A 26227-nucleotide genomic window follows, 5' to 3' on the forward strand; every position below is an offset into this window, starting at 1 on the left:
ACAAGTGGTGAATTTTTTTGAGAGGGTTTATCCGGATGTTTTTTTTTTCTTCCATTTATTTGTGTGGATTGCTAGTTTTAACTTGTCTCTTTATTGATTTGTTTGCATGGAACTTTCGATTGATGGAGGGGACGACAATTATTATTTTCATTAGTGTCTATGAATCAAATGTAACAAGACTAAAATCATAAATAGTATTTCGATGAGTAGTAACTTAAAAAGCACAAATGATCCATGAGCCATACCACCTCCATTTATTGTCGCCATATTTCATATTTGAGTTTTATCTCCTAATTCTCTTTGACATCTTGATGAGCGTTTTTAGGCCAGTCCCCGTAAACATTTGGTCCATTCAGTTAAAAATCGAATTGAACTGAAATAATCAAAAATCAAATTGAAGACATTTTCTTAAACGGAATCCAATAAGAGAGAAAATTGAATTGAACTAAACTGATCTGATTCAGTTTGTTTTTTTCGATTCAATCGATTGGATCCACTTTTAGGATTTCACAATTTGGAAAGCGAGCTAAGAATTCCTTAATCCAGCTATCTACGGGCCCTTTCAATCAACTAATTGCTTTTCATTCTTAACTAACTCCAGCTAGGCTTCAACTTGAGATTGAATCTCCTCTAGTGAAAAATTCTCACATTTGGATTCTAGCTAACTTTTCTTTTCATAGTTTGTTATTTACATATGATATATCAGAAACTTACAAAAGCAGAGAAATTATTAAAAATTCAACAAAACTGAACTGCTAAACCATTCATATTCTTGAAAATTACTTTTTCTAATAAACTAATCACAAGATCAAATCACTAAATCGTTCAAAGTAATTACGATCTTTGATTAATTCATTAATTATCCTGCTAGAAAATGATGAATGGAGTATTACCTATAAGAACTTAATGATATTGCTAGCGCCAAATACGTAAGGAGCAATGGTGAACTTTGTCGGTTTAGTTAGAGGAAAATACCGAGCCAAGCCACATTTCTCAGCATATCTTTGCTTGAGAATCTTACAAGCACCGTAAGGACTAATAACCACCACAGGCGACAGCGGCAGCAACGCGAGGAGCGGCCAACGAGGAGCTCAACCAATAAAGAAGGGGCGATGGGCCGATGGGCCGATGATGACGGAGGGGGCAATAACAAACCTCTAGATCTTTTTTTGAGAGTAATCGACGATGACGTGAAAAGAGGAGAGGAGATTGGAGAGGGTGACTTTGTAATCTGAGATAAGTGACCGGCGATGCATGACGGTGTGACGCCTTCTACATGCGTGAGGAGATTGAGGCAAAGAGAACGACAGAGGAAAATTGATGATACAGGGCTAGGGTCGCATGCTATATTATGATATTAGTATCTTCAATATGACACAATACAATATCGATTTCGATTCGGTTTAACCAAAAATTTTTTGATCAAATTCAAACTAAAATTATTGATTTTTTAAAAAATACAAGCCAAATCGAATAAAAAATAAAACCGAAACATTTAATCGGTTATTTTAATTTAAACCGAATACTGTTCACTCCTAATCTCCATGAATGCATGAGCATATCCAGTCTTCTCTATAGCAAGGCTGCAATAAGGAATCCTTTGATCGGATTAGCTCCTAGAGTCATGTAGTCATCATGGTTAAGGTTTTTCTAACTTGGACTTTTTTGTTATACATAGGTAGACATCTATTGTATTCTATGCTTATAAACCCATGGCCCAGCTTTGCAATCTGCATATTTTTCTAACCTTTGGCAAAAAATAAAATAAACTTCATTCTCTATCAAAAAAAAAATTTTTTAACTGAATTCTCTATCAAAATATACGAAAATTATTCTACAACACATGTGATAACGTATAAAAAATAGGATCACAAAATCGTGATATGTGTACACATAAATCGAAAGCCTTTCTATATGGTCGGATTGGACAGTAAGAAGTCCGACCCATTGAGTACGAAGAATTAGACCAACAACACTCCTGAGTTTACCAAAATTCAGAACGGATAGACCGACCTCCTCAAAGACTAGAGAGGACGGTGATTTAACTCATTTCTATATAAGTCATATAAGCCCGACACGACTTGATGAAGTCAGGGTAAAGATGCCGATCTTCTATGAGCTGGTCGCTCTTTGGTACAACATAGGGATCATAAGCGCGCATATAGAGGGTACGAACAGGCTAACTTTGCATTTATTGTCATATAGCCCATTATTAATGTACTGCCTGACACACCTACACAAAAATATTATTGCCCCATTAGAAGGAGACACGACACCAAGAGCATCAATTTTATTCAAAGGTATTTATACACCAAATTAACCCTAAAGAAGGGATCTCTCCTTCTCAGGAAAAAGGATCTATCTCTCTCTCTTTCGGTCACATGGAGGGAACCAAAAACCACTATTTTCTTCTCTTCTTTGTTTTACTTCCCTTAACTCCACTAAGTTCCCAGATCTGGCTTGAGCGTCAGAGAGTCTCCACCGGAAACTTTCCTGGTAGACCCCTGATCGTCTTCTTCAACTTATAGGTCTCCTTCCTCAAAGCCAAGCATAGAGAGACCCAATGAACTAATCAACCCAGTGAATCAAACCTCTGCCTAGGTGTTCTTATTTGGATGCTCCGCCAGATCTCAGTATTATCAAGTTGGCTTGTGGGAACAAATGAGACTATCTTAGCGTTGGAGTTTCCAAACAAAATTCATTGGGATCCACATGGCAAGTCAAGAAAAGTTAATAGCCAAACAACAAAAAAGAACCAAAGGGAAGAGAGATGGTGAAAGACCCAAGGATCGCTAATGACATATAAAAACCACATGGTAAAAATCAGAAAAAGGCCGACATTGATGTGAGCAGAGAATGTGACACAAGAGCAATCCGTTCGGAGTGAAAGAGAGATGACATGCGCGAGTTAACCAAACTACACAGTTATCTCTTTAGTCCAAACTATTTTTGTCATCATGACTAATTTCAAACATTAGTCCTTCTGAATATATGCTTGGAGATGATAGTATTTTAGAAACAGTTTAAAGCGCTTTTATCGGTGATTAATATTGGTATGAATTCCTTAAGAAGGGTATTATCTGCTTAAGCATGTTGCTATGAGAATTAAAAGCTGTAGAATGATTTATGCATGAGAAATATTATTTATTAGATTCTTTGGAATTATATGAGATGATATAGTTGGAAAAAAATTAATAGTTTATATTTAGTTAAAATATGAAACTATATATCTTGATGTTCAAGTTAACAACGAGCATCTTTGTTACATATACTCTGTGCAAACTTTTATTTTGCAGATAAATTTTAAAAGCAAGAACAAGGCTAATAAACTTGAAAGTCTCGGCCATAAAACCAGAAGACCTCGAAGATCTCAATGAGATAGGTGACCGGTCTTGAAAATAAGACTATCGACACCACAAAATCGATTGAGGAGATGAAGATCTCAATAAGGTAGATGACCGATCTCGGACATAAAATCTCCGGAACCACAAAACCGGTTGAGGAGATGAAGACCTCAATGAGGTAGATAACCGATCTTCGAAATAAGACTGTCAATACCACAAAACCGGTTGAAAAAAATGAAAACCTTAATAAGGTGGGTGACCGATCTCGGAAATAAACCACCGGCACTATAAAATCGATTGAGAAAATGAAGACCTCAATGAGGTGGGAGACCAATCTTGGAAATTGACCTCCGGCATCAAAAAGCCGAGTTGAGGAAAAAGAAGTCCGAAAGCAGACTAACGAGCCAAAGAGCTCAGATGATAAAGAGCAAATGCGCTCGGATGAGATCCAGTGCCAAGTATCAGAAGGTCCCCTCCAAAAGGAGCATGGGTTAACAATACACAATGATAAGGGCTGAGCATGCCCCACAAGAAACACAAGAAAAAATCCAAAATAATCAGACTAAGGTCGGGGGCAAAAAGCCCAGATTTCTTTAAGAGCAAATAGCCCGGAATGAAGAATCATGGTTTTGCGCTCCAAAATGCTTAAGGGCAGATAGTCTAGAGGATAAAAAATGCTCGGAAGAAGCTTGAGGGCAAGTAGCCCGAAAAGCGAATAAGGGCAAAAATAGCCCGAAAAGCACTTAAGGGCAAAAATGTCTGGAAGTTATGAAGAGCCAAAGAGCTCAAAAGAAAGAATTAGTGCTAAAAAGCCTGGAGTATCATATAGAGAATCAAAAGAGTTCGGGAGAAAAATCAAGGCTAAAGAGCTCGAAAAAGAGCTAAAATGCTCGTAAAACTAGTTAGGGCTAAAGAGTGCGGAATGATATAGAAAATCAAAGAGTTCGGACGAACGTTAGGGCTAGAGAGCCCAATAAAGAGCCAAACTACTTGTGAAATCAATAAGCTAAAACGCTTATTAAAAGATCTAGAGCTTAAAGCTCGAAAGACGCCTCAGAGTAAAATGCTCAGAAGAAGATCCAAAAGGGCAGACCATTAAGGTCAGGTCAGAAAGGCAAGGCTAGAAGGGCAGAGCACCCAAGTCGAACCTTCCAAAAGAAAAAACTACCAATGTCAGACTTTCAATGAAAAAGACCATCAAGATCAGATCTCCTAAAAGGATGATTATCAAGATATAAAATTTGCTCTCTCGGATCGGTCTATGTTAAGTTGACCAATTCCATTGATCGCACTTTTCTTTGAAATTCATAAGTGTCAACCAAATGAACAGGTAGCGTCAAATTAGCAGGATGGGTTTCCTTCTCCAACCGTCATAAATAACTATCGAAGAAGCAAAATGGCAACTGATAATGTATAAAAAATAGGACCCCTAAGTTCGTGACATATGTACACGTGAATCGAAAGCCTTTTCATCTGGTCGGATCGAGCAGTAAAAAGCCCAACCTATTGAGTATAAAAAATCAGACCAGCAATACTACTGAGTTTACTAAAGCCCAAAACAGACAGATCAACCTCCTCAAAGACTGGAGAGGACGGACAGACCGACCCCCTCAATAGCCCATAATGCAATAAGGCTTTGAACGCCGATGTGGCTGACCTCAGTAACCGGAAGGAGCTCATTTCTATGTAGGTCGAATGAGCCTGGCATGACCTAATGAAGTCAGGGTAAATATGCCGACCTCCTATGAGCTAGTCGCCTCTTTGGTATATCACAGAGATCATAAGCGCGCATGTAGAGGGTACGAAACGGCTAGCTCCGCATTTATTATCCTATAACCCATCATAAATATATTGCCTGACATACCTACACAAAAATATTTCTGCCCTATCAGAAGGGGATACGACACCAGGAGCATCAACTTTATTTAAAGATATTTATATATCAAACTAACCCTAAAAAAAGGATCTCTCTTTCTCGGAATAAAGAATTTATCTCTCTCTCTTGGAATAAAGAATTTATCTCTCTCTCTCGGTCATACGGAGGGAACCAAAATCTACTATTCTCTTCTCTTATCTGTTTTACTTTTCTTAACTCCACTAAATTTTCAGATTTGATTTGAGCGTTGAAGGGTCTCCATTGAAAACTTCTCTGATGGATCCCTGATTGTCTTTTTCTTTTTATAGGTCCCCTTCATTAAAACCAAGTATGGAAAGAACTAATGGACTGATCACAGATCAATTATCAATTCAGTGATAAAAACATCTGCCTAAATGTTCTTATTTGGATATCCTATCGGATCTCACTATTATCATCCTGAAACACCAACATTGATTTAGTAGGTACATCACATGTTAGTCTCACTAGGGAGGGTTTTTTGTCTTTTGGAGTTAAAAAAATTTTTTTTTTCAAACCCTGATCCAAATATTTTTTTTTTCAAATTAAGGTGAAAATTAATTTTACTGTGCTTTTACAGTAGAGCGTTAAAAAAGAATAATTAAAAAAAATTAAATACATTATCGTAATGCATAAGTGCGGCATTCCACGCTTTAATTAATTTAAATTATAAATTTAATTTTTATTTAATTAATTATTATATTATATTTTATTAATTTAATTTATTTAATTATATATTAAATTTATAAAATATAGTTATAAAAACTATACTAATATTAGTATTAATATTAATTAATTTAAATTATTTGTAATATAATATGATATTTATTATATTTGCCAATTTATTTTATTAATTTATATAATTTAATTAATGCTAAGGATATATACCAATGCATTAATCATATACAATTTATTTTATAAATGTATTAATTAATGCTAAAGATATATACAATTTATTTTATTGATAAATAATTAATGTAGATATTATAAAAAATTAAATAAAAAATATATGTAAATACTTAAAAATTATGAAATGTAATAAAATTATGTTAATATATATATATGAATGATAAAGTAAAAAAATAATATTAAGGATAATGTAAATGTCTTTCTATGCTATGTGAACGTCTTCATTTTTTTGTGGATATTGAATTTTATATAACTAACGGTCACCGTTTGTATTCTCACATTCGATAGTACCAGAATTAATATTCGTGGAAATCATGAAAATATTAAAAATTAAAATTTATGGGGTATTTTAAGTGAAATATGTGAAAATAGAGAAAAATTATGAGAAGAAATATGAAATAAAATAAATTTTAATTTTTTATAGTTTTCAAAATTCATAAATATTTATATTAAATATTTATAAATTAATTGTAATAAAAATAATAAAATAGAATGATAAATATGAAATATATAATATTTATTATAAATAAATTAAAATAATTAATATTTATGATAATATTAATATAATTTTTATAATTATATTTATATAAATTTAATATATAATTAATTAAATTATATAAATTAATAAATATGATAAATATAATATAATATTATAAATAATTTAAATTAATTAATATTAATACTAATATTAGTATTTTTTTTTTTTTTAACTTGAAAAAGGCAAAAAGTCCCACCAGAGAATTGTCTTGTATTTCTAGTAATGTTGGGGACAAGAGAGAGACATTTGAAGCTTCTACCATCAATGTCCATAATTACGTGTTCTGCATTTAACCCCCGAAATTCACTCTGTCCATGCACCAGATTTAACTTGGCCTCTCACAAGAAAGCAGCTTCCATCATCATCATCATCTTCTTCTTTTATCATTGTTTCTTCTAACATGGTTACTCATGCTGTCCCAGCATCCGTTGACATTCTCTTAGAAACAAAATCATCTCTCTTTTTCTTCTGTCCACCGTTACCAAATACTTACCGTAACATTTTTTTTAATGATGTAATTTTTGGGTTCTTGGTTTATTGCTTTATAAATATTTGTATCATTCAATGTACCCTAGAAGAAATTGAAAATCACAAATGAACCTGGAAATGCTAAATTCTAATTACAGAACAAGACGGATTCAAGTTTTAGTAAAAAAATGCTGCAAAAATATAGAAAAAAGAAAAAGCTGATGGAACCTAAGGGAAACCAGAGCATGTGAAACAGAGATGTTCTGTTTCAAATATAAACAAGTGACAAAATTTTTTGTTGATTCTATCCTTCTTCTCAAATCAATACAAATTCGTTTTCTTTTAAAATATTATTACAAAAAGAATAATGTTCATAATGAGAGATGAACAATTCAAGAACGGCGATAAGGTATATACTCATGTTCAATCGCAGGCATGGTTCGAGTAACAGTTGCTGTAGGTGCTCTCACATGGCCAACCATTGATACTTGCAGAGCTTCCTCTTCATATGCTCTTCTCTCCATCTCTTCCATTCTCGCTTTCTTCTTTACTTTAACAAACATTGCAACCAAAAGCAAGCCCAATAGGAATATTCCCAAGGCAGAGCCGACGGTGCTCCCCACCACCACTTTCCACAGGCTGATCGTTTTTCTTCCCTGCCCTGTTGCTCCTGCCGCCGGTGGTCCTGTTGGCGGCGACTCGATCACCAAGCCGTAGTGGCCATGCCTTGTGACAACACAAACATGATGGGATACAGGGGTTTTCAGTGTCACCTTTCCATCATTTTCAAAACTAGCACAGATTGGCCTGATTCCTGATTTGTTTGCGGTATTGGTTGTCTTGGTAAAGTCTATAGTAATGGGTTTTTCTCCAGCATGGATTCCAAGCTCAAAAGGGTTGCTAAAATTCACATCACTGCCACCATTGTAAGCCAAAAGGCCTAAAATTGGGGACACGAGTTGATATCCTGATAAGTCATAGTTGGCGTAATATATAGAAGACCAGTTATGTCCTAAGTTTTGTCTAATCACCATCACTCTCTCTACACATGGCTTCACAATTACACCAATACCCAGATGGAATTCCTTTACCTGAGCACCATATCTCCGGAGACTGCCGCACCGGAACCGCACAGTATCCACCTTGATGCCGGAAAAGTTTGCCGGCAAATGCACAGTGTGTAGTATACCTGTCTTGAAGTGTATGCCATAGGACTTGAATGTGTAATCTCTAATGACAAGATCGAGAAGACGAGCAGATTTGATCCCTTGAGCTTCAACTCTGATGGATGCCAAGGAGAGCAGAATTATCAAGGAGAAAGAAAGAGGAGAGCCCATGTGAGAATGTGAGCTTGGTTTTAAAGGAGCTGGTAATTTTCTGGCACTGGAACATTAAAGAGAATGGAATTGATTTCTATGGAAAATATTTCCACTTGAGCTACTTGTGTTCCTGTGGATATGTAACAGGAATGAAGTTGCAAAGAGGAAAGCTGAAACTGTTTGGGGAAATTTATGATGAGAAAAAAGCAGCTTTTTGGTGAATTAAAGAAGAAGAAAGGAAAAGTGAAAGGAAAGTTCCGCTCATACTTTCCATAAAATGTAGTACTATTGTGCCATAGGTGAAATATGAGTAAATTTATGGAAGGAAAGATAATAAATTTCACGCTTTTGACACCATATTTCTAAGTTTTACTTTTTCTTTTTCAAGCTATTAGTAATAAAAAATAAAGTTTTTTTTTTTGTTGGTTTTTAAAAATGAAAGTTTTAAATGAATGAGTTGAAAATTGGAGCTTCTCTCTCTAGTTCTCTAGAGAGAGTCTTTATCTGTGGGAAGTTTCTTTTCTGGAGCTCGGTCTCCTTCTTTCTGCCAGACTCTCAGCCCCCTCTGCCGCAGCAGGACATGAGCGACGTCCTTCTTTACCGCTTGAAATGTGGGTTCCCTTCACACCTTCGGATGGATTTTTTTTCTTTTGTTTGTTTTATTTTGATTTTAGTTTCTTTCCGTTTTCTAGGGTTAGTAGATTCGATGGTGAAATGGAGAGGGGTTCTTTTTATCTGCGTTGCCCTTGTTTTTCTTGTAGTTTGGTAACTTGTTTGGCTTTGCATGCTAGTTTTGGCGCTCCTCTGTTCCAAATTTGTCCTCATTGCATCATTTTGCTTTGGGAGAATTAGAGGTGCTTCTTCTCCTCTGTTGTTTTGGATTTTAAAACATTATTTTTAATAAATTTATTATATTTTTCAAAAAAAATGAAAGATTTACGTAAGGGTAGAGTGTATTTTATTTTGAGTAAATCGATTTTATATGAACAAAATTTAGTGGTGTGATTTAAAAAAAAAAGTGTAGATGGTCTGCCTTGAAAGGAAAAGTTTAAAGAGGGAAAAGGGTGAGGTGGGAAGGTTTGGGTTGGGAGGAATGATTAGGGGGGTGGTTTGATGATGACAATCCACACCAATAGGGAATTAAAAAGGGATGGGCGTGCTTATGAGATGAAATAAGGGTATATGAGGGCTCAATGCTCTTAATTGTGTTGATGACATGTCTCCCACTTCACCAGCTTTTTGTGGGTCTCCCATGCCACCTAGTTTTTGTTAATTACACTTGTTTATTATTATTTTTTTTTTCCACTATTGGACCCAAATCTCACATGGGAGGTCAACCAACAAACGTGAATGCACTTCCAACTACCAAGGGATTTTTTTCCCTTTTTTTTGGGTTAATATCTTTTAATAAAACAAAAATTTAATTGAAATTTGTCATAATTAGTTGACCATGCATAATTTTGTAATTTTTTTCGTAATAAATGAATAATAAGATTTAAATTGAAAATATTTTTACTCTATATTCTTGCAGGTATGAAAGTTCAATTAAACCTGGTTCCAAAGGTTAGGACTTTATTCTTCATCGTGCAGTTTACAGGAGCAACATTCCAAGTATCAGCAGTCTGTCTCCTTGGTTATGAAGTGAGTAAACGGAGCTTGGCCACCAAGTCTGGCAAAGGCCTGGTTGTGAAACTCTCTTACAACTAATATAAAAAATACTCCCTCAATTTTTTTTATAGTATAAAAAGTTCTTTTTTAATAAATATATTAATAAAAAATAAATAATTTATAACCATTAATTATTTATATAATCTGCAAACTACCCATAAATTATAACATTTCTCTTATACGTAGTAAATAAATTGAAAATTAAAATTTTAATATTTGTGAAAATCCAATTGAATTGATTTTTGGTAGAATTCGATTTATATCGAATCATTTTAATTTAATTTGATTTGATTTAATTAATTAGACTTTTTAATAAATTTTTTTTATTTTTTAACACTTTATTTTTAATATTTTAAAATTTAATTAAAATATTTCAATTTTAATTATAATATGAATTTTGTATATTATAAAAAATAATATACTATATTACTAATCGATTCAATTCAACTTTATTAATTTTTTATTAAAATTAAATTAAATTTAAATAATTAAAATTTTTAAAAATAAAAATTAAATTAAAATTTTAAATTAATTCAATTCAATTAATTTTTTTTTAAATTGAAGTGCTCACTCTGGTTATAGTCACTTATCATGCTTTATTTTAAAGTCACGAAAGCAAGTCTGTTTAGAGGCACATGTGCAAGCCCAATGTTTGACTTTCTTCCTATGTCCTTTTGAATCCCGTGATAACCAAAATTAAAACCTCCTTCCTCTTTCTTCATTCTAATAATAATAATCTTATTTAACGTTATAATTGTATTTGAATTGAAATTCCAATAATTTTCACCTTCAAATTAAATGAAATTAACCTTTTATTTGTCTCCAATAATTCCTTGCACTTAATTGTAGATATTGCTTCTGGCCTCAGCTTGCATTCCTCTAATCAATGTGTTTACTTCTAACTTATAAAGATCTTTTGTATTAAGGTTTTCTCTTTTTATACTCGTAAGATTCCCTACTAACTCTCATGAATTTATCATGATTTGAATATCCATAACTTAAAAAATTTAACTTGTTCAAAAAAATTAAATTTCTTATCAATTTGATAATATATATTAAGTCTTTTCTTACAAGAGTATTGAATATGACCCTTTTAATACAAGCATTTCTTTTTTGCAAGGTCAGTTCATGATTTTAAGCTTGATCTACTTTTTCTTCCTTAAGCTCTATTTATTTTACATAAAGTATTTTTTTTAAAATATTTTTTACATTTTTCAGAATTTAAACACTAATATTACACTACAATTACCTAAAGTAAGTAATAAGTTGTTATTATAAGATACGGTCACGTGATAAGAATTTGATAAACCAATTAATATACAGTTCCACCTAGAGTATAGAAGGTCCAAACAACCGAAATGTCCAACTCTTCATTAAATCTCGCCTATTCTAGAGTAGACCTAGTCTTTACATTAAATTACCGTTAAAGGTAATCTAGCAGATTCCTATTACGCCTGTAATCGCGGGATCCCCAACCGATTAGCCGGCAAGACTCCTCATTAATTAGTCGGCAACATCATTACTGAAATATCGAGAAATGCTATAATTAACCCCCTCTTACAGTATAAAAGCTATTGATTACAGAGATAAAGGTACGTTATTTTTTCACACAACTACTCTTGAGTTCTAAACATTATACTCACCATTCTCTTCAACTTTCTGACTTGAGCATCGAAGTGACTGCCATAGGCGCTAACCATCTCACATTCTCTTTCTTGCAGGTAGACCAATCACAGCACAGCTCCGCTGGACCAATCATAGCACAAACTCTATTTCGGCCACATCATCAATTTGGTTTCAGCAACATCATTTAGTTCCATTACTGAAAAAATCCATTAAATTCTCTTTGTTCATTTGGATTAAAATCGGTCTCTCACTCATTTTCTCTAAGAAAGAAATCTCTCTCTTTTTTCTCTTGAAATGGTCGGAAGTTCTCGAGCCACTGCTAAGGTTACTACTAATGAGGGTACCATCATCTCTTTTACCTGTGGCAGTGGACAAAATACTCCTTGAATGGTCAATAAAGCAAATCTTAACAATCTGAACAACGAACAAATGATCTAATACATTCAAAATTACAAGATACTCTCGAGCAATACAATGTTCGAGGGGAGGCGTCAGTCAAGGCTCCTAGAGGAAGGGAGGAAGCCTTCGTTGATACCCCGAGGATTCAGACAAAGGGGATCAAAAAACGGTCTAAAGGGAAGGCCAAGTTCAAAGGGGATGAATCAGACGATGATCCGAAAGATGTCAACTGGAAGATGGTATGGGCTGTTCAAAGGTACCAAAAGGAACAAGAGGAGGACTTTGACATGGATGGTACCTCGTCTCTTTTAGATGAAATCTTAGTAGAAACCTTTCCAACCAAGTTTAAGCTATCTAGCTTAGACAAATATGATGGAACAATAAATTCCAGAAGTCATTTGGTGATCTTTAGGATGATCATGTAGCTTTAGGACGATCATGTAGCTTTAGGACGACCATGCAGCTTCAGGAGGTCAATAACTTTGTATTGTGCCAAGTATTCCTGTCAACACTCACAGGTTTGCTAAAAAATGGTACCAACATCTGAACCTAGGTTTATTTCAGAACTTTACACAATTTGCTATGTTATTTAAATCCAGGTTTATTACTTGTATACCTCCAAAAAATCTCTCCTCTAACTTGCAGAAGAGTCGCCAAGGAGAGGGCGAGTCTTTAAGGAGTTTTATCTCATATTTCAATACAAAAGCAATACAAGTAGAAGAATTAAATCATGAGATAGCATTTAAAGCATTAAAGAAATAGACACACAACATCAAGTTTATGGATTCCCTAATTAAGAATCTAGCCACTACGTACCAATAGCTAATAGACAAAATCCAAAAATACATCAGACTGAATGACAAGTCCAAGTGTTGAGAAAAAATAAAAGGATGAGTCAAAAGCAAAATCAAAAGTCAAAGGGGTGAGGATATGAAGAAGACCGGGCGTCGAACCCATATATATAAAAGCTTTTGAGCCATAAGTTGGGAATTCGTCAGGCCAGAAGACTGGACATCAAACCCATATAAACAAAAGCTTCTAGGCTATAAGTTAGGAATCCGTCAGGCCAAAAGATTGAGCGTCGGACCCATATAAATAAAAGTTTCTAGGCTATAAGTTGGGAATCTGTCAGGCCAGCAGATCAAGCATTTGACCCACTAAAACAAGGCTATAAGTCGGGAATCCGTCAGGCTAAAAGATCGAGCGTTGGACTCACTAAACGATATCATAAGTCGAAAATCCGTCAGGCCAAAAGATCAGGAATCGAACCCACTAAAATGAGGCCATAAGTCAGCAATCCGTTAGACCAGATGATCGGGCATCAGACCCATATAAATAAAAGCTTCTAGGCCATAATTCAGGAATCCATCAGGCTAGAAGACCGGGTATTGGACCCACTAAAATAAGACCATAAATCGAGAATCCTTTAGGCCAAAAGACCAAGCATTGAACCCATTAAATGAGGCCATAAGTCGGGAATTGATCATGCCAGAAGACCGAGCATCAGACTTACTAAAATGAGGCCATAAGTCGGGAATCCTTCAGGCTGAAAGACTAGGCATCGGACCCATATAAACAAAACCTTCTAGGCCATAAGTCGAAAATTTGTTAGGCCAAAAGACCGAGTGTAGGACCCACTAAATGAGGCCATAAGTCGAGAATCTATCAAGCCAGAAGATCGAGCGTCAGACCCACTAAAATGAGGCTATAAGTTGAGAATCTGTAAGGCCAGAAGACTAAGCGTTGGACCCACTAAAATAAGGCCATAAGTCGAAAATTTGTCAGACCAAAAGGTTGGGTCTTGGACCCACTAAAATAAGGCCATAAGTTGAAAATCCATCAAGCTAGAAGATTGGGTATTAGTCCCACTAAAACAAGGCCATAAGTTGGGAATCCGTCAGACCAGAAGACCGAATGTTAGTCCCAAAAAACAAGAGTCTCAATGCCATAAGGCAGGTATATGCCAGGCTGACCAACCGAGTGACAATCCAGCTCCAGGCTGACCAACCGTGTGATAGTCCTACTTCACAAAAAAATTTTAAGGCATTCTATACTATGTCACAAGGCGGGTATATGCCAGACTCCAAGGCATTTGACACTAGTCTTACAATCACTTCTAAAAATCAAAAATTTTTTGCAAAAGAGGAAGGCCCACTGTAGGCGGGCGAGACTTTTTGACGATTGGTGAAGATAGAATGCTAAGCGAATGAGTAGAGGCCGTAAGGAGAAAAAGGACCGAAAGCCCGTCAGGGCCGAAGAATGCTCGGAAGGTCGACAGGGCAAGAAAATGCCCAAAAACTCAACAGGTCAAGAAAATACTAAGAAGCTAGTTAGGGCTAGAGAATGCCTGAAAGCTCGACAGGGCAAGAAAATGCTCAGAAGCTACTTAGGGCTAGAGAATGCTCAGAAGCTCGATAAGGCTAGAGAATGCCTAGAAGCTTAGCAGGGCTAGAGAACTCCTGAAAGATCGCTAGAGCCATTGGGATAAGAGAAAGCTTGGAAACTCACCAAGCCGTCGCTATATCACTCGGATCAACTCCAGAAAAGCACTGGATAAGATCTTAGACATGATTGATTGATAAGGTAAGAAGAAAGTGAGGATAACGTACGCCCAGTCTAGATAGAAGCTGACTTAGTTCGATGGACTGAACTAAGGACGCACAGTCCCACTCAAGACAGCCAGTATGATTCACACTTCAGAACCGTGACACATTTCACGATTAAGCCTCCAGGATAGTACATATCAGGATAACGATCGTGTGTCAGTCTGGATTAATAATATTCCTAAGCCATAACCATGTGTTAAGTTAGTTTATTATAGCCACCAGACAATGGTCATTTATGGGCAGGAGCAGGCAAAGCGATGCGAGTATGGAAGGCCAATCTAAACAAGTCACGTGTCCTGAATCACGAAGACAAGTGTTACCATCAAATCTAAAAAATTGAAGACCAGTGGGAGGACCTCTAATATTACGTAATAATCGCCCAAAGTAGGCAATGAGCTATCACCATAAGTAAGGGTCACGTGGCAAGAATTTAATAAATCAATACGCGATTCTACTCGAAGAACGGAAGGCCCGAACAACCAAAGTGTCTGACTCTTCAGCAAGACTCGCCCATTCTAAAGCAGCCTGAGTCTTCACATTAAGTCACCGTTAAAGGTAATCTAGCAGATCTGCGTTACTCCTATAATCGCAGGATCCCCAACCGATTAACTGGCAAGATCTCTCATCAATTAACTGGCAACATCATTGTCGGATTATCAAGAAGTGCTATAATTAACCCCCTATTATAGTATGAAAGCTATTGAGTACAGAGATAAAAGTATACTATTTTCTCACACAACTATTCTTGAATTCTAAACATTATATGCGCCATTCTCTTCAACTTACTGACTTGAGTGTCGGAGTTGCTACCGCAAGCGCCAACCACCTCACATTCTCTTCCTTGCAGGTGGACCAATCACAGCACAATTCCATTTCGGCCACATCGTCAATTTGATTTCAGCAACATCAGACAAATCTTATTAATATTTCCATATATAAATTTATTCATATATTTTATTTTTAAAATTAAAAACAAACAATGAAAATAACTTACCTTGTTGATAAATATTCATAGTGGAAAATATTTTATAAAAAATTATCTTTTAAAAGAAATAATTTTTAAATGTTCTTTTTTAAATAAATGGAACTTTAATTTCTAAATACTATCTTGATGCTATTTATAGCTTTAACGTTAAGTACAAATGTTAAAACAAATATTGTTAAAGCCTATAGTTGCATAATTGCGGGTTGAACTAAGAAGCAGCCTTATGTCTATCATTTGGACTTGTCCAATCGGTCTGTGTCATGTAACGATCCATGTTATGGACTACTAATCCATGGACATGATTGTCCACATTTTTTCTTTTTAAAGGTATTATCGATTGTTGAGAGGAAGGAAAAAAATATATTAACTTATCATTTTGTTGATTATATTGATATTTATATAATTATAAAAATGGTAATTTACAATTTAGTCCCTGGGTATTGCCATTATTAACAAGTCAGTCCCTGTATTTTTAGAAACCTATTAAAACGTCCTTATATTTTATTTCCGTCAACGAAATAGTCCTTCCGTCCTATTTTTCGTTAAAATTAGATAAAGGAGGAGAGAGAAAATTTTTAAAATCCAATTTTACCCTCAAATAAAACCATTTATTTAGTCCTTGTATATTGTAATTATTAACAAGGTTAGTCCTTACATTTTTTAAAATCTATTAAAATATTTTTATCTTTTTTCATATCTATTAAAACGTCCTTATTATTTTTTTCCATCAATGAAATAGTCCCTATCTTTTCTCAGATCTATTAAAACATCCTTATTGTTTCTTTTTATCAACAAAATAGTCCCTATCTTTTCTTTCCTCTTCCTCCTCCTCCTCCTCCTCCTCCTCCTCCTCCTCCTCCGAAGAAGAAGAAGAAGAAGAAGAAGAAGAAGAAGAAGAAGAAGAAGAGAAAGAAGAAAAAGAAGAAGAAGGAGAAGAAGAAGAAGAAGGAGAAGAAGAAGAAGAAGGAGAGAAAGAAGAAAAAGAAGAAGAAGAAGGAGAAGAATGAGAAGAAGAAGAAGAAGATAAAGAAGAAAAAGAAGAAAAAGAAGCAAAAGAAGAAAAAGGAGAAGAAGCAGAAGAAGAAGGAGAAAAAACAGAAGAAGAAGAAGAAAAAGGAAGAAGAATTGATGAAGAAGAAAAGGAAGGAGGAGGAAGAGAAAAATAATTGGGGGTAATTTAGTCTTTTACTATATTTTTAACGGCAAAAATAGACAGAAGGACTATTTCGTTGACGGAGAGAAAACATAAGGACGTTTTAATAGGTTTCTGAAAATACAGGGACTGACTTGTTAATAATGGCAATACCCAGGGACTAAATCGTAAATTACCCTTATAAAAATATAACCAAGGAATACAAATAAAATCCTAAAATTTTGATTTTTATCAACTTAATATCTTAACCTATTATTTTACAAATCAAATCAAAACTAAACTAGTCAACTATAGCATTATCATTAATATTTAACTTATGCTTGTAATACCACCATCAAATCACATGCCAAACTTTATCATTTCAGCATGCATATCTCCTCCAACTAAAGTAGTACGTTTGAATGAATCGCAACACTTGCTTCTCATGCAGAGTTATTTCCATTTGAAAAATACTTATGTATATCTGATTCATTACATACTAAAAAAATTTTAAAGGTATAAACTAATGAGTTTTACCGTGAAAAATATATGAAACTTATTATTTTTAAATTTATGGTGAATCAGATTTATCTAAGAATTTTTTCACTTTTCTCGTATTATTGGTTTAGGCATCTTTACACCATCAAAGATCCCTTACCTTACAAAGACGACTACTCTACTCCCCTTTAAAACACCGAGACTAGAACAGGCTACTTTTGCTATCCGATTCTATATTTATTTTGAATTTATACCAACTCAATATTATTTTACCCTTAATTATTAATTTAACCATCTTAAATTACTCTACCCCATGCCTTAAATCTTTCTCTCTGATTCACGTTATGTGTGTCATGATGCGAATGACACACATATTTTGACCCTGTCAATGTGATATTGAATAAAGGAAATTATTGTTAGTTAAATTATTTGTATGGATAATTTTTCTATATTTCAAAAGTGAAAGTTTTACACAAGTGGAAAAATAATTAAAAAAACGAGAGTTATAGAATTCGAAGCTACGTAAAGAATTGAAAAGCCAAGAAAAGATGACACAAGCCAGCCTTGCATTAGACAATTTTCGTAAAAAAACACATGTCAAAGTGAACTGGAAGATGTTGTTTTGTTTGTTTGTTTTTTTTTTTTTTTTTGCCAAACGTAGATTCATTGAGAGACCCTTAAGTGGGTATGGAGTAGATTACAAAATTGCATTGGATCAAAATATTATAGTAGAAGGAATCATTTGACAAACATTATTTTGCTAGTGAATGAGGTGCCATATTCCTATTTCTATTGACATGAGAAAAAAGCATAGCATCCAAAGAGGAAGACAAATAAATAGTATTTTGTATGCATCCCTTAATCATAATGTGGCAAGGTTTCCAAAGCAAAGCCTATATGATTGATAAGGAATCCCCTTCTACAATAGATTTGAAAAAGCCTCTTGAAATAGATAAAGATGTTGCTTCCCTAAAAGATAGAGCTTCTAAAACCAATGGATCTATAATTCCTGGAAAATGTTTGCAAATCCATCCGTTACTTGAAGAATCACTAGCAATAGCTGCAATAAACCCTCACTTTTTGCCAACATCCACTGCTCCATCAAAATTTATTTTGACAAAACTGTTAGAGTGTGAACATAATCTGTACGTAATTGTAGGAGATTATATAATCATAAACTAATTGATTGATAGAGGATTATTAGAAGTTGCCTTAACAAGACCTTATAATCTGTATATATATATCCACTTACTTCAATGGAGAAATATATTGAAATTGCCCAATTATTCCTTATCTTATTACATGATATCAGAGCCATTCCCGTAGAGATTTAATTTTTTCTCTCTCATCAAGTTTTAAATTTTTGGAGACTTAGGACTCTTGTTCTTTTGTGTTACCCATCTAGGATAATATTTGTCTTTCACCATCCACCTAGGAAGGACGCCGAAGTTGCCTTGCAGCCCCCTTGTCAGATATGTGGTTTGTTTGCTGTTTGGGTGTTGGGTGGAGGCATTTTTTGATACTGTTCACTGGGCTAGATTTTGTTATCTTCCTTTAATTCGTTTGAAGGTATAGAAGTATAGAGTTTTGATTGAAATAGTTTCTAACAGTAAGACCCATATTATTAAAATTATCCCAACGTCTTTAGTAGCGGCTGAGACAGGTGAAACATATCTTATTTCCTCTTCATATAAATGAGTCATTGATTCTAGTGCCACGGATCACATGACAGGTAATCCTCATATTTTTACTAGCTTTCGATCTCATAAAGTACCTTCTCCTGTTATTATAGCTAATGGGTCAACCTATAACATTGAGGGTTCTGGGACTGTTAAACCTACTCCTTCTATTACCCTATCATTTGTGCTAAGTTTACCTAATCTTGCCTTTAATTTAATCTCTGTGAGTAAGCTTACCAAAGACCTAAATTGTTGTGTTTTCTTTTTTCCTGATCATTGTATCATTCAAGATCTTGTGACAAAACAGATTATTGGTAAAGGACATGTATCTGGGGGTCTCTACATTTTAGATGCATGGGTACCTCAATTTGTTCCCTGCTCTAGTGTCTTATTTCCGTTTGAAGCACATTGTCGGTTGTCCTACTTATTGGCCATGTATGCGCACAGGGCGCTCTCCATCGCAAAGTTGATGATATTGTTGTAGAGATTGTCTGTCCCGATAACATTCAGGCGATGACGATCTCTAGGCTGCAGGGAGTTCTTAGCTATCAGGAAAGACAACCTCAAGAAGAAAGGTTGTTCGAGTCAGCACTAACGCTAGGTGCTAGATGCCCCGAGACCACAAGACTTTTGCTTCAGCCTCTCCTTGTGAAGTTACAGCTTGGAAAAGAATTGCTTTATGTTCGCCCTTCGTAGAAGACTCGGGTTGAGTGGAGACTGATTCCTCAACTGCAGGGGGAGGAGGGAGAGGAGGAAGAGTGATAATCTCCTCGACGCAATGAGCACGCTTAAATGGAGGCGTGGTCGCTCTAGCAATAACCTTGCCTTTTTGGGTAGCACTGGCAGTCTCAATGAATTTGGCTTTTGATCTGGCCATATCTACATAGAATAAAACTGAATAAATAAGGCAGTTTGAAATACAAAAAGGGTTGAAAAAAGAAATATCTTGCCTGCTGACTAGAGAGGTACTTTCCCTAAGGTAAGGAAGGCTGGGCAGGTGAGGACCCTAAGCCTGACTCACCTGGAGTTGGCTTTGCCAAGACAAAACAGCATTCCTCACCGCCTTGAGGATGTCTATCTTCTGGGACTTGGCCATCGTCTAGAGGAATTTTAGAGCCTTTTCCTCAGTCCTCCACGGCAAGACCTCAGCCTTTCTCAGCTCCACAAACACGTTTCAACTGGTACGAAGGGGACCAAAACTCTCGGATGTCTGATGGCGGAGGATAAAGAATTTATTTTTTCATCGGTTTAGGGAAGAAGGTATCTGATCAAATAGTGTCTGGCATTTTCTCTCATTGAAAAACCAAAACGCTTCATTTTTTTGAGTGCCTAGCTGGTACAGTTGAGAGAAGAGGATCATGCTTTGCTCAATATGGTTATTGAAACAAATGAACCAGAAGGCCACCAAGATTCTCCAGCTGTTGGGGTGTAGCTGGACAATTGAAAGTTTATGGAATTGAAGGACCTCAGTGAAAAATGGGTCCATGGGGAACCAAAGATCCGCCTTTAGCAGCTCTTCATAGACTATGATGGTATCTTTCGCAGAGACCTGGTCATCTACGCGAATGCTCGGGGATGGAGCAAAGACGCAAAAGATTTCTCAAGAGATGTGGTATTTGTCATGAAGATGATCTATATCTCTCTCTATTAGTATGAAAGGAATGTCGCTGATCAGACTGTCTTTGCCTTCATGGACTATTCTCAGCAGAATGATGGAAGCTGGAGCACGAATAGAACCATTGGAGGAGGAGCTTGAGGAAGAACTTCCACCAAAAGCAGAAGAAGAAGTGTTCTTATTCATTGCTATGAAACCAAAAGCGAGTAGAAATTACCTTAAGTGTGTGAACAAAAGAAGTGGTTGAGATTTTTCTAAAGCATAGAAGTCAGTTGTAAGAAAAAATGGTATATGGAGGACAAGTAGGATTTTTATATGATGGTTTTAATAGCGGGTTTCGAATGCAGCTCGCAGAACAAGACTGTCAATTTATGGGCATGAGCAAGCAAAGCGATGTGAATAGGGAAAGGGCTAATCTAAATGAGCCACATGTCCAAGATCGTAAAGACAATTATCACCTTCGAATCGAAGATCAATGAAGACTTTTAATGTAACACAACAGTCGCCAAAATAAACTATGAGTTGTCATCATACGATAGGGTCACGTGGTAAGAGTCTGATAAGTCGATACATGGTCCCACCAATGGAAAGGAAGACCCGGACACCATAGCACCCAATTCTACATCAAGACTCACTCTCCCTTGAAGAGAACGAGTCTTCACACAAAGTTACCGTTAGCAAGCACAATTCAGCAGATCTCCATTACGCTTGTAATTACAGGATCCCTTATCAATTAGTCGGTGGGTCCCCTTATTAATTAGCCGGCACCTATCGGATTTTTAAGAAATACTATAATTAACTCCATCTTCTTACAATATAAAAGCTAATGATCGTAGGACAAAGGTATGCAATATCTACACAACTACTCTTGAATTCTAAATAATTTCTTACATTTGCCATTTTTTTCAGTTTATTGATTTGAGCGTCGGAGTTGGCGCCCTAGGCGGCAACCACCTCACATTCTCTTTCTTGCAAATTGACAATCACAGAACAATTTTATTTCGGTCATGTCATTAATGATGTGGCAAAATAACATGGATTATTTTATTATAATTATATGTCATATAGATAAATGTTACTGATAAAAAAATCTAAAACTTTTAGATATTTTGCAATTTAGGAATTTTAAATTGAATTATATTAATTTTTAAAATTTTAAATTAAATTACAAAATAGTTAAATGTTTTGAATTTTTATATCGATAGCTTTTATCCATATGGTACATGAGTATAATAAAATAATTCACGTTATCTTGTCACGTAATAAAGATATACTCTCTCCAATTCAAATTTTAAATTTGAATATAATTGTAATAAAATTTATAATTTTAGATAATTTTACTAATTTTTAAAATTTTAAATTAAATTATAAAATAATGTAAAATTTTTAATTTTTAATGTAAATAGCCCAAAAAGTTAAAAAAGATTATCATGGCCAAGATTCAAAACTTGAATCAAGATAGAGCAGAAAGGGTGCAACATGATTCATGTAACCTCAAGTTCACCTACCAAAAATAGTTAGGGTTCTAACTACTATGTATATGCTTTGATTCGAGACTGAAAATTATATGTGTTAATTGAATTTGAACTATTACCATTGCTATTGGAGCCATGTATTAGAAAATTGTAAGAAACAAAATAAGTGAGGTTATGTCTTGATCATTATGATCGGATCTAAATAAAAATTGCGCCATTAGCTAATTGATGTTGTGCTTTATTTAACCGTCTTGAGAGTGTACATGCTACTTTATCTCGAAAGATTGTATATACATGGTTGGAAGAAACAAAATAGAAAATGAATTTGCGTATTCAAAAATCAATTCTTACATGGAAAAGGAAGAAAAAAAAAACTATAAGAAGTTAGATTTTTAGTGGGAATAAAATCACCATGAAATATATAAAATTTGCTATTTAAAATTCACTAAATCGCCACAAAAATTAGGACACTAAAATTTTTAATGGCGATTTTTTATATTTAGTGTTAAAATTTTGATACTCAGTGATTTTTAGTGGCACTTTTTTTTCGTTAAAATTTCATCGCCAAAGGTTCAATTTATTGTAATGAAAAATCCTCTTGCTTTTTAAAGACTTCTCATCTGGTAGACTTTTATTCATGAGAGGCGGATTCCCAAAGCCTTAATATGAGATGGCCTAGCTATTTTAGGAGATCTAATCAAATTCCAAATGATTTTCTAGTATTTTGAATAATCATGTATAAGTAATGCAAATCTCTGAGTTACCATCAAGCAGGCACTGATGATTGGTAACAAGGCTAATCTATATATACAACAGCAACATTACAATTCTGATCTCATCTTCTTCCAATGGACATGCCTGTAATATATAGGTGGATGTATATATCAAGCATTTCCTTACAAAGTACAATATTAACACACCATGGAGATACATTAATTACAAAGTACACTTCTGAAAATTTTTACTTTTCCTCCACAACTGTCACCCAAAATTATGCATAAGGTGACACTTCTTCCTTCCAACTTTATGAGTTAGTAGCATTTTTATTCTATGATCCCATAAATTGGATTGCTCCTGCATTCATTAGCAATTTTCATATTACCCCTACGCCTCCATTTGGAATTAAGAAATTTACAAGAATTTAATTTAATTTTTTTTTTTTGTTTTCTGGAAAAAAATTCATTTTAAAAGAAATAGTAATCATGTGTAATCGTGTTAAAATTCAATTGAATTGATGTACTAATCATTTTCTTACCTCAAATCAAGCACTGCTCCCTTCTGGCAGAGTAATCAATCGGGTCTTTGAATCATACACCATATCAGTTCCACAACTGCATCAAAGTTTCGCAGAAATTTAAATAAACTATGCAAGTTCACAAGGTCTAACAGTAACAGTACTAGAGAACAACTTTAAACTTACTTTGAGCATTTGACATTGTTGGTGGTACCACCACTTGAAACTGACAATATGGTTCCAAAGAAGGACTGGTTCTCAGTACCACAGTTGGGACAAGGGCCCTAGAAAATGAAGCAATGGTTCACTAATATGTCACTTTGGAAATCAAATAAATGCTCAGACTCAGTAGTCTGCTTATTAGAGGATTAGGGGAAAAAAAAAACATTGCAGATTCTACCTTCAAGATCAAAAAGTCTTTAACAATTGCATTTGTGAAAGATTGAGATAACCAAACTATGAGGGGCACAGCAGCGAACCATGTGAAGATGAAGCTGAATGGCTCTGGAAGCTGCATGAGAAAAACAATTACAAAATCTATGAATGAAAAGGAAAATGGATACAACAAAGATACATAGTATCCAAGAAGCTCCAAGTAATGATTGGCAATCTGAACAATATTGTCCATTGGTAAATTCAGTAAGATTAACCAACATCATTCAATGAAAGGAAACAAGCAATGATGGTAGTTTACCTCCAAAAGATAAGATATTTCAAATCCAGTGAGATCGTCCAAGAAGAAAAACCTGTTAGAACAAACACAAATGAAATTCAGACCTCAACAGTTCTAATGAAACTACTGTTGAAATGGTAATGTTAACTTTGGTCAGGTGGCAGCTGTGTCACTAAATAAGACTTGATAGAGAACTAGCAATTAGAAAGAAAGCTCCACAAGGACATTTCATAAGCCTTAAAAATTCAAGTACTTACAATCTATATTTGAGTGAATGAAGGAATAGTACTTACAAGCCTAGTGCAACAACAGTGGCAGGGACATTCAGTAAGAACATCTTTAAATAGTCAACAGAGAGGTCACTGTAAACCTGCAGAAAAACAGTTGAGCATCACAAGTTTTGCAGAAGCAGATATCTTAAGCACCAGAAGGACAAATATTGAGAGTAGCTATTTAGAATTCACAATTTTGCAAGGTCAATGCACACAAATCCAAGCATAATGAGAGGAGACAAATCTAGAGCAACACGTACCTTTCTACTACGGAGACTGCATCGTGGACCCTCAACAACAATTTCACTGCCTTCTTGCTGCAGAACAATTGTTATCAACAGAATATTATAAGCAGAAATGGATAGGAAGAAACTACGTCCATTGGCATAATTTCAGTTGGCTAGTAATACATTAAGAGGCTCAATTTATATCAAGTGCTAACCTTTAATCTTAGCTTCAAGTTATCAAACTCTTCATCACTCAAAATGGGTTTTCCAGATACATAAGCCATTGAAGCTTCCAAAAACTTCTGCTCATCAGAACCTATAGTGTTGTAATAGAAATACCACAGAAGATGGTGGAAATTAGATCTCATAATTCAACAATTGACAAATGCCAGAAACTCATATAGGTTGTTTAGACTCTAGAAGTCAGTCCATACTTAGCATAACAACACTGCTTCCTTCCCACATTAGTTCTTCCTTGAGATTATCAAATTCTTCATTTGACATTATAGCTTTCCCCTCATAGTAAAATGCCTGTGGAACAAAACAGTGGAAAAAGAAATAAACAGCAAAACCAGAGTAGCGTCTTCTCTTCTTTGGGAACTATTTATTGGTAACGAAGCAACGGTATGGATTTTCTTTTTTGTATAAAAAAAGGAAAAAGAAAAAGGTTCTACTTCTACGCACTTGTAATGCTTGAAGAAACTCCTGCTCCATTTCACCTATTGATTTTTTGTCTTTCTTGTCTATGCTACAATATTGCAGAATTTTGCTATCAACAACCTCATTTTCTTCCACCTGACCTGAAAAAGAATGTTAAATTTCTCAGAGAAACTGAGATGTAAGAGAAAAACTCCATAAAATAAAGATAACCCATAGGTAAAATACAAAAAAAGGGGGTTTATATTATCATCAAACACTTAAACACAGAAACTAAACAAGGGTTTTAACATTTAAAAAATTGGCAAACCTTGTTGGTCAGCAGTTGCCTTGATTGGAAGCAAAAAGATTCTGCGACGAACAGAGAAATGCCTTCCAATGAGCTGAATGGACTGAACCCTTGAAGAAGAAGAACAAGGAGAAGAAGATAAAGAGCTGAATGGTTTCCGGAGAGGAGCAGAGGAGACACGAGGAGAAGTCAAAGAGAAGGCTAATTTGGTAGCCATTGGAATCGTGAAACTGAAGGTGAGAGTATGATATGGAGATTAGTTTGGTTAATGGGTTGCAATTTGCTTGTTATGATATTGTTCCTGTGTTAGGAGGGAAACGAACAAAGACAGAGAAGCTCTAAGGATAAGGCAAGGGAGAAATGTGTGGAGGGAAATGTAACGGTATTTTCATAAGATCAAATAGTTTGCTGTTGTGACTTCACAAAATCTGCCACGTCATCATTTCTTTTTAATAATTAGTTCATAAAATTTTGAAAAAAATGGTTGGTGCCCAATGCCCAATTCTCATCAATATTTCCTAGGAAAAATTATTCGAGAATGAAATGAATGAGCTCTTTGCAGGGAGACGTTAAAGGCAAAAAAGTCGCCGAAAAATCTTAATTTTATTGGATATATTTAGGTTTCATAATTGCTTCTAGAAATCTTGACTCTGTGCATTCGGGTCAGAAATTGATCTTGCTCTAATTAATCTATAGGCGGAATGAACTGAGAAGATTTCA

The 26227-nt window shown here is 34.9% G+C and overlaps 2 protein-coding genes across 2 annotated transcripts; both read right to left on the minus strand.

The window, feature by feature from the left end:
• Positions 1–7436: 7436 nt before the first annotated feature.
• On the minus strand, positions 7437–8779 carry LOC110631412. Its single transcript, XM_021779241.2, has one exon. It carries the CDS (start codon positions 8488–8490, stop codon positions 7546–7548), a length of 945 nt encoding a protein of 314 aa, XP_021634933.1. The 5' UTR covers positions 8491–8779; the 3' UTR covers positions 7437–7545.
• Positions 8780–22936: 14157 nt separating this feature from the next.
• On the minus strand, positions 22937–25855 carry LOC110617844 (PGR5-like protein 1A, chloroplastic). The gene is made up of 11 exons (XM_021760853.2): positions 25529–25855; positions 25246–25361; positions 24996–25092; positions 24777–24877; positions 24595–24651; positions 24356–24432; positions 24084–24135; positions 23790–23900; positions 23576–23673; positions 23411–23486; positions 22937–23229 (listed from the first exon to the last, which is right to left on the minus strand). Exons 1-10 carry the CDS (start codon positions 25722–25724, stop codon positions 23417–23419), a joined length of 975 nt encoding a protein of 324 aa, XP_021616545.1. The 5' UTR covers positions 25725–25855; the 3' UTR covers positions 22937–23229; positions 23411–23416.
• Positions 25856–26227: the final 372 nt, after the last annotated feature.

The sequence above is a fragment of the Manihot esculenta genome, chromosome 1, assembly GCF_001659605.2.
Source record: "Manihot esculenta cultivar AM560-2 chromosome 1, M.esculenta_v8, whole genome shotgun sequence".
In the NCBI taxonomy this organism is placed as follows: Eukaryota; Viridiplantae; Streptophyta; class Magnoliopsida; order Malpighiales; family Euphorbiaceae; genus Manihot; species Manihot esculenta.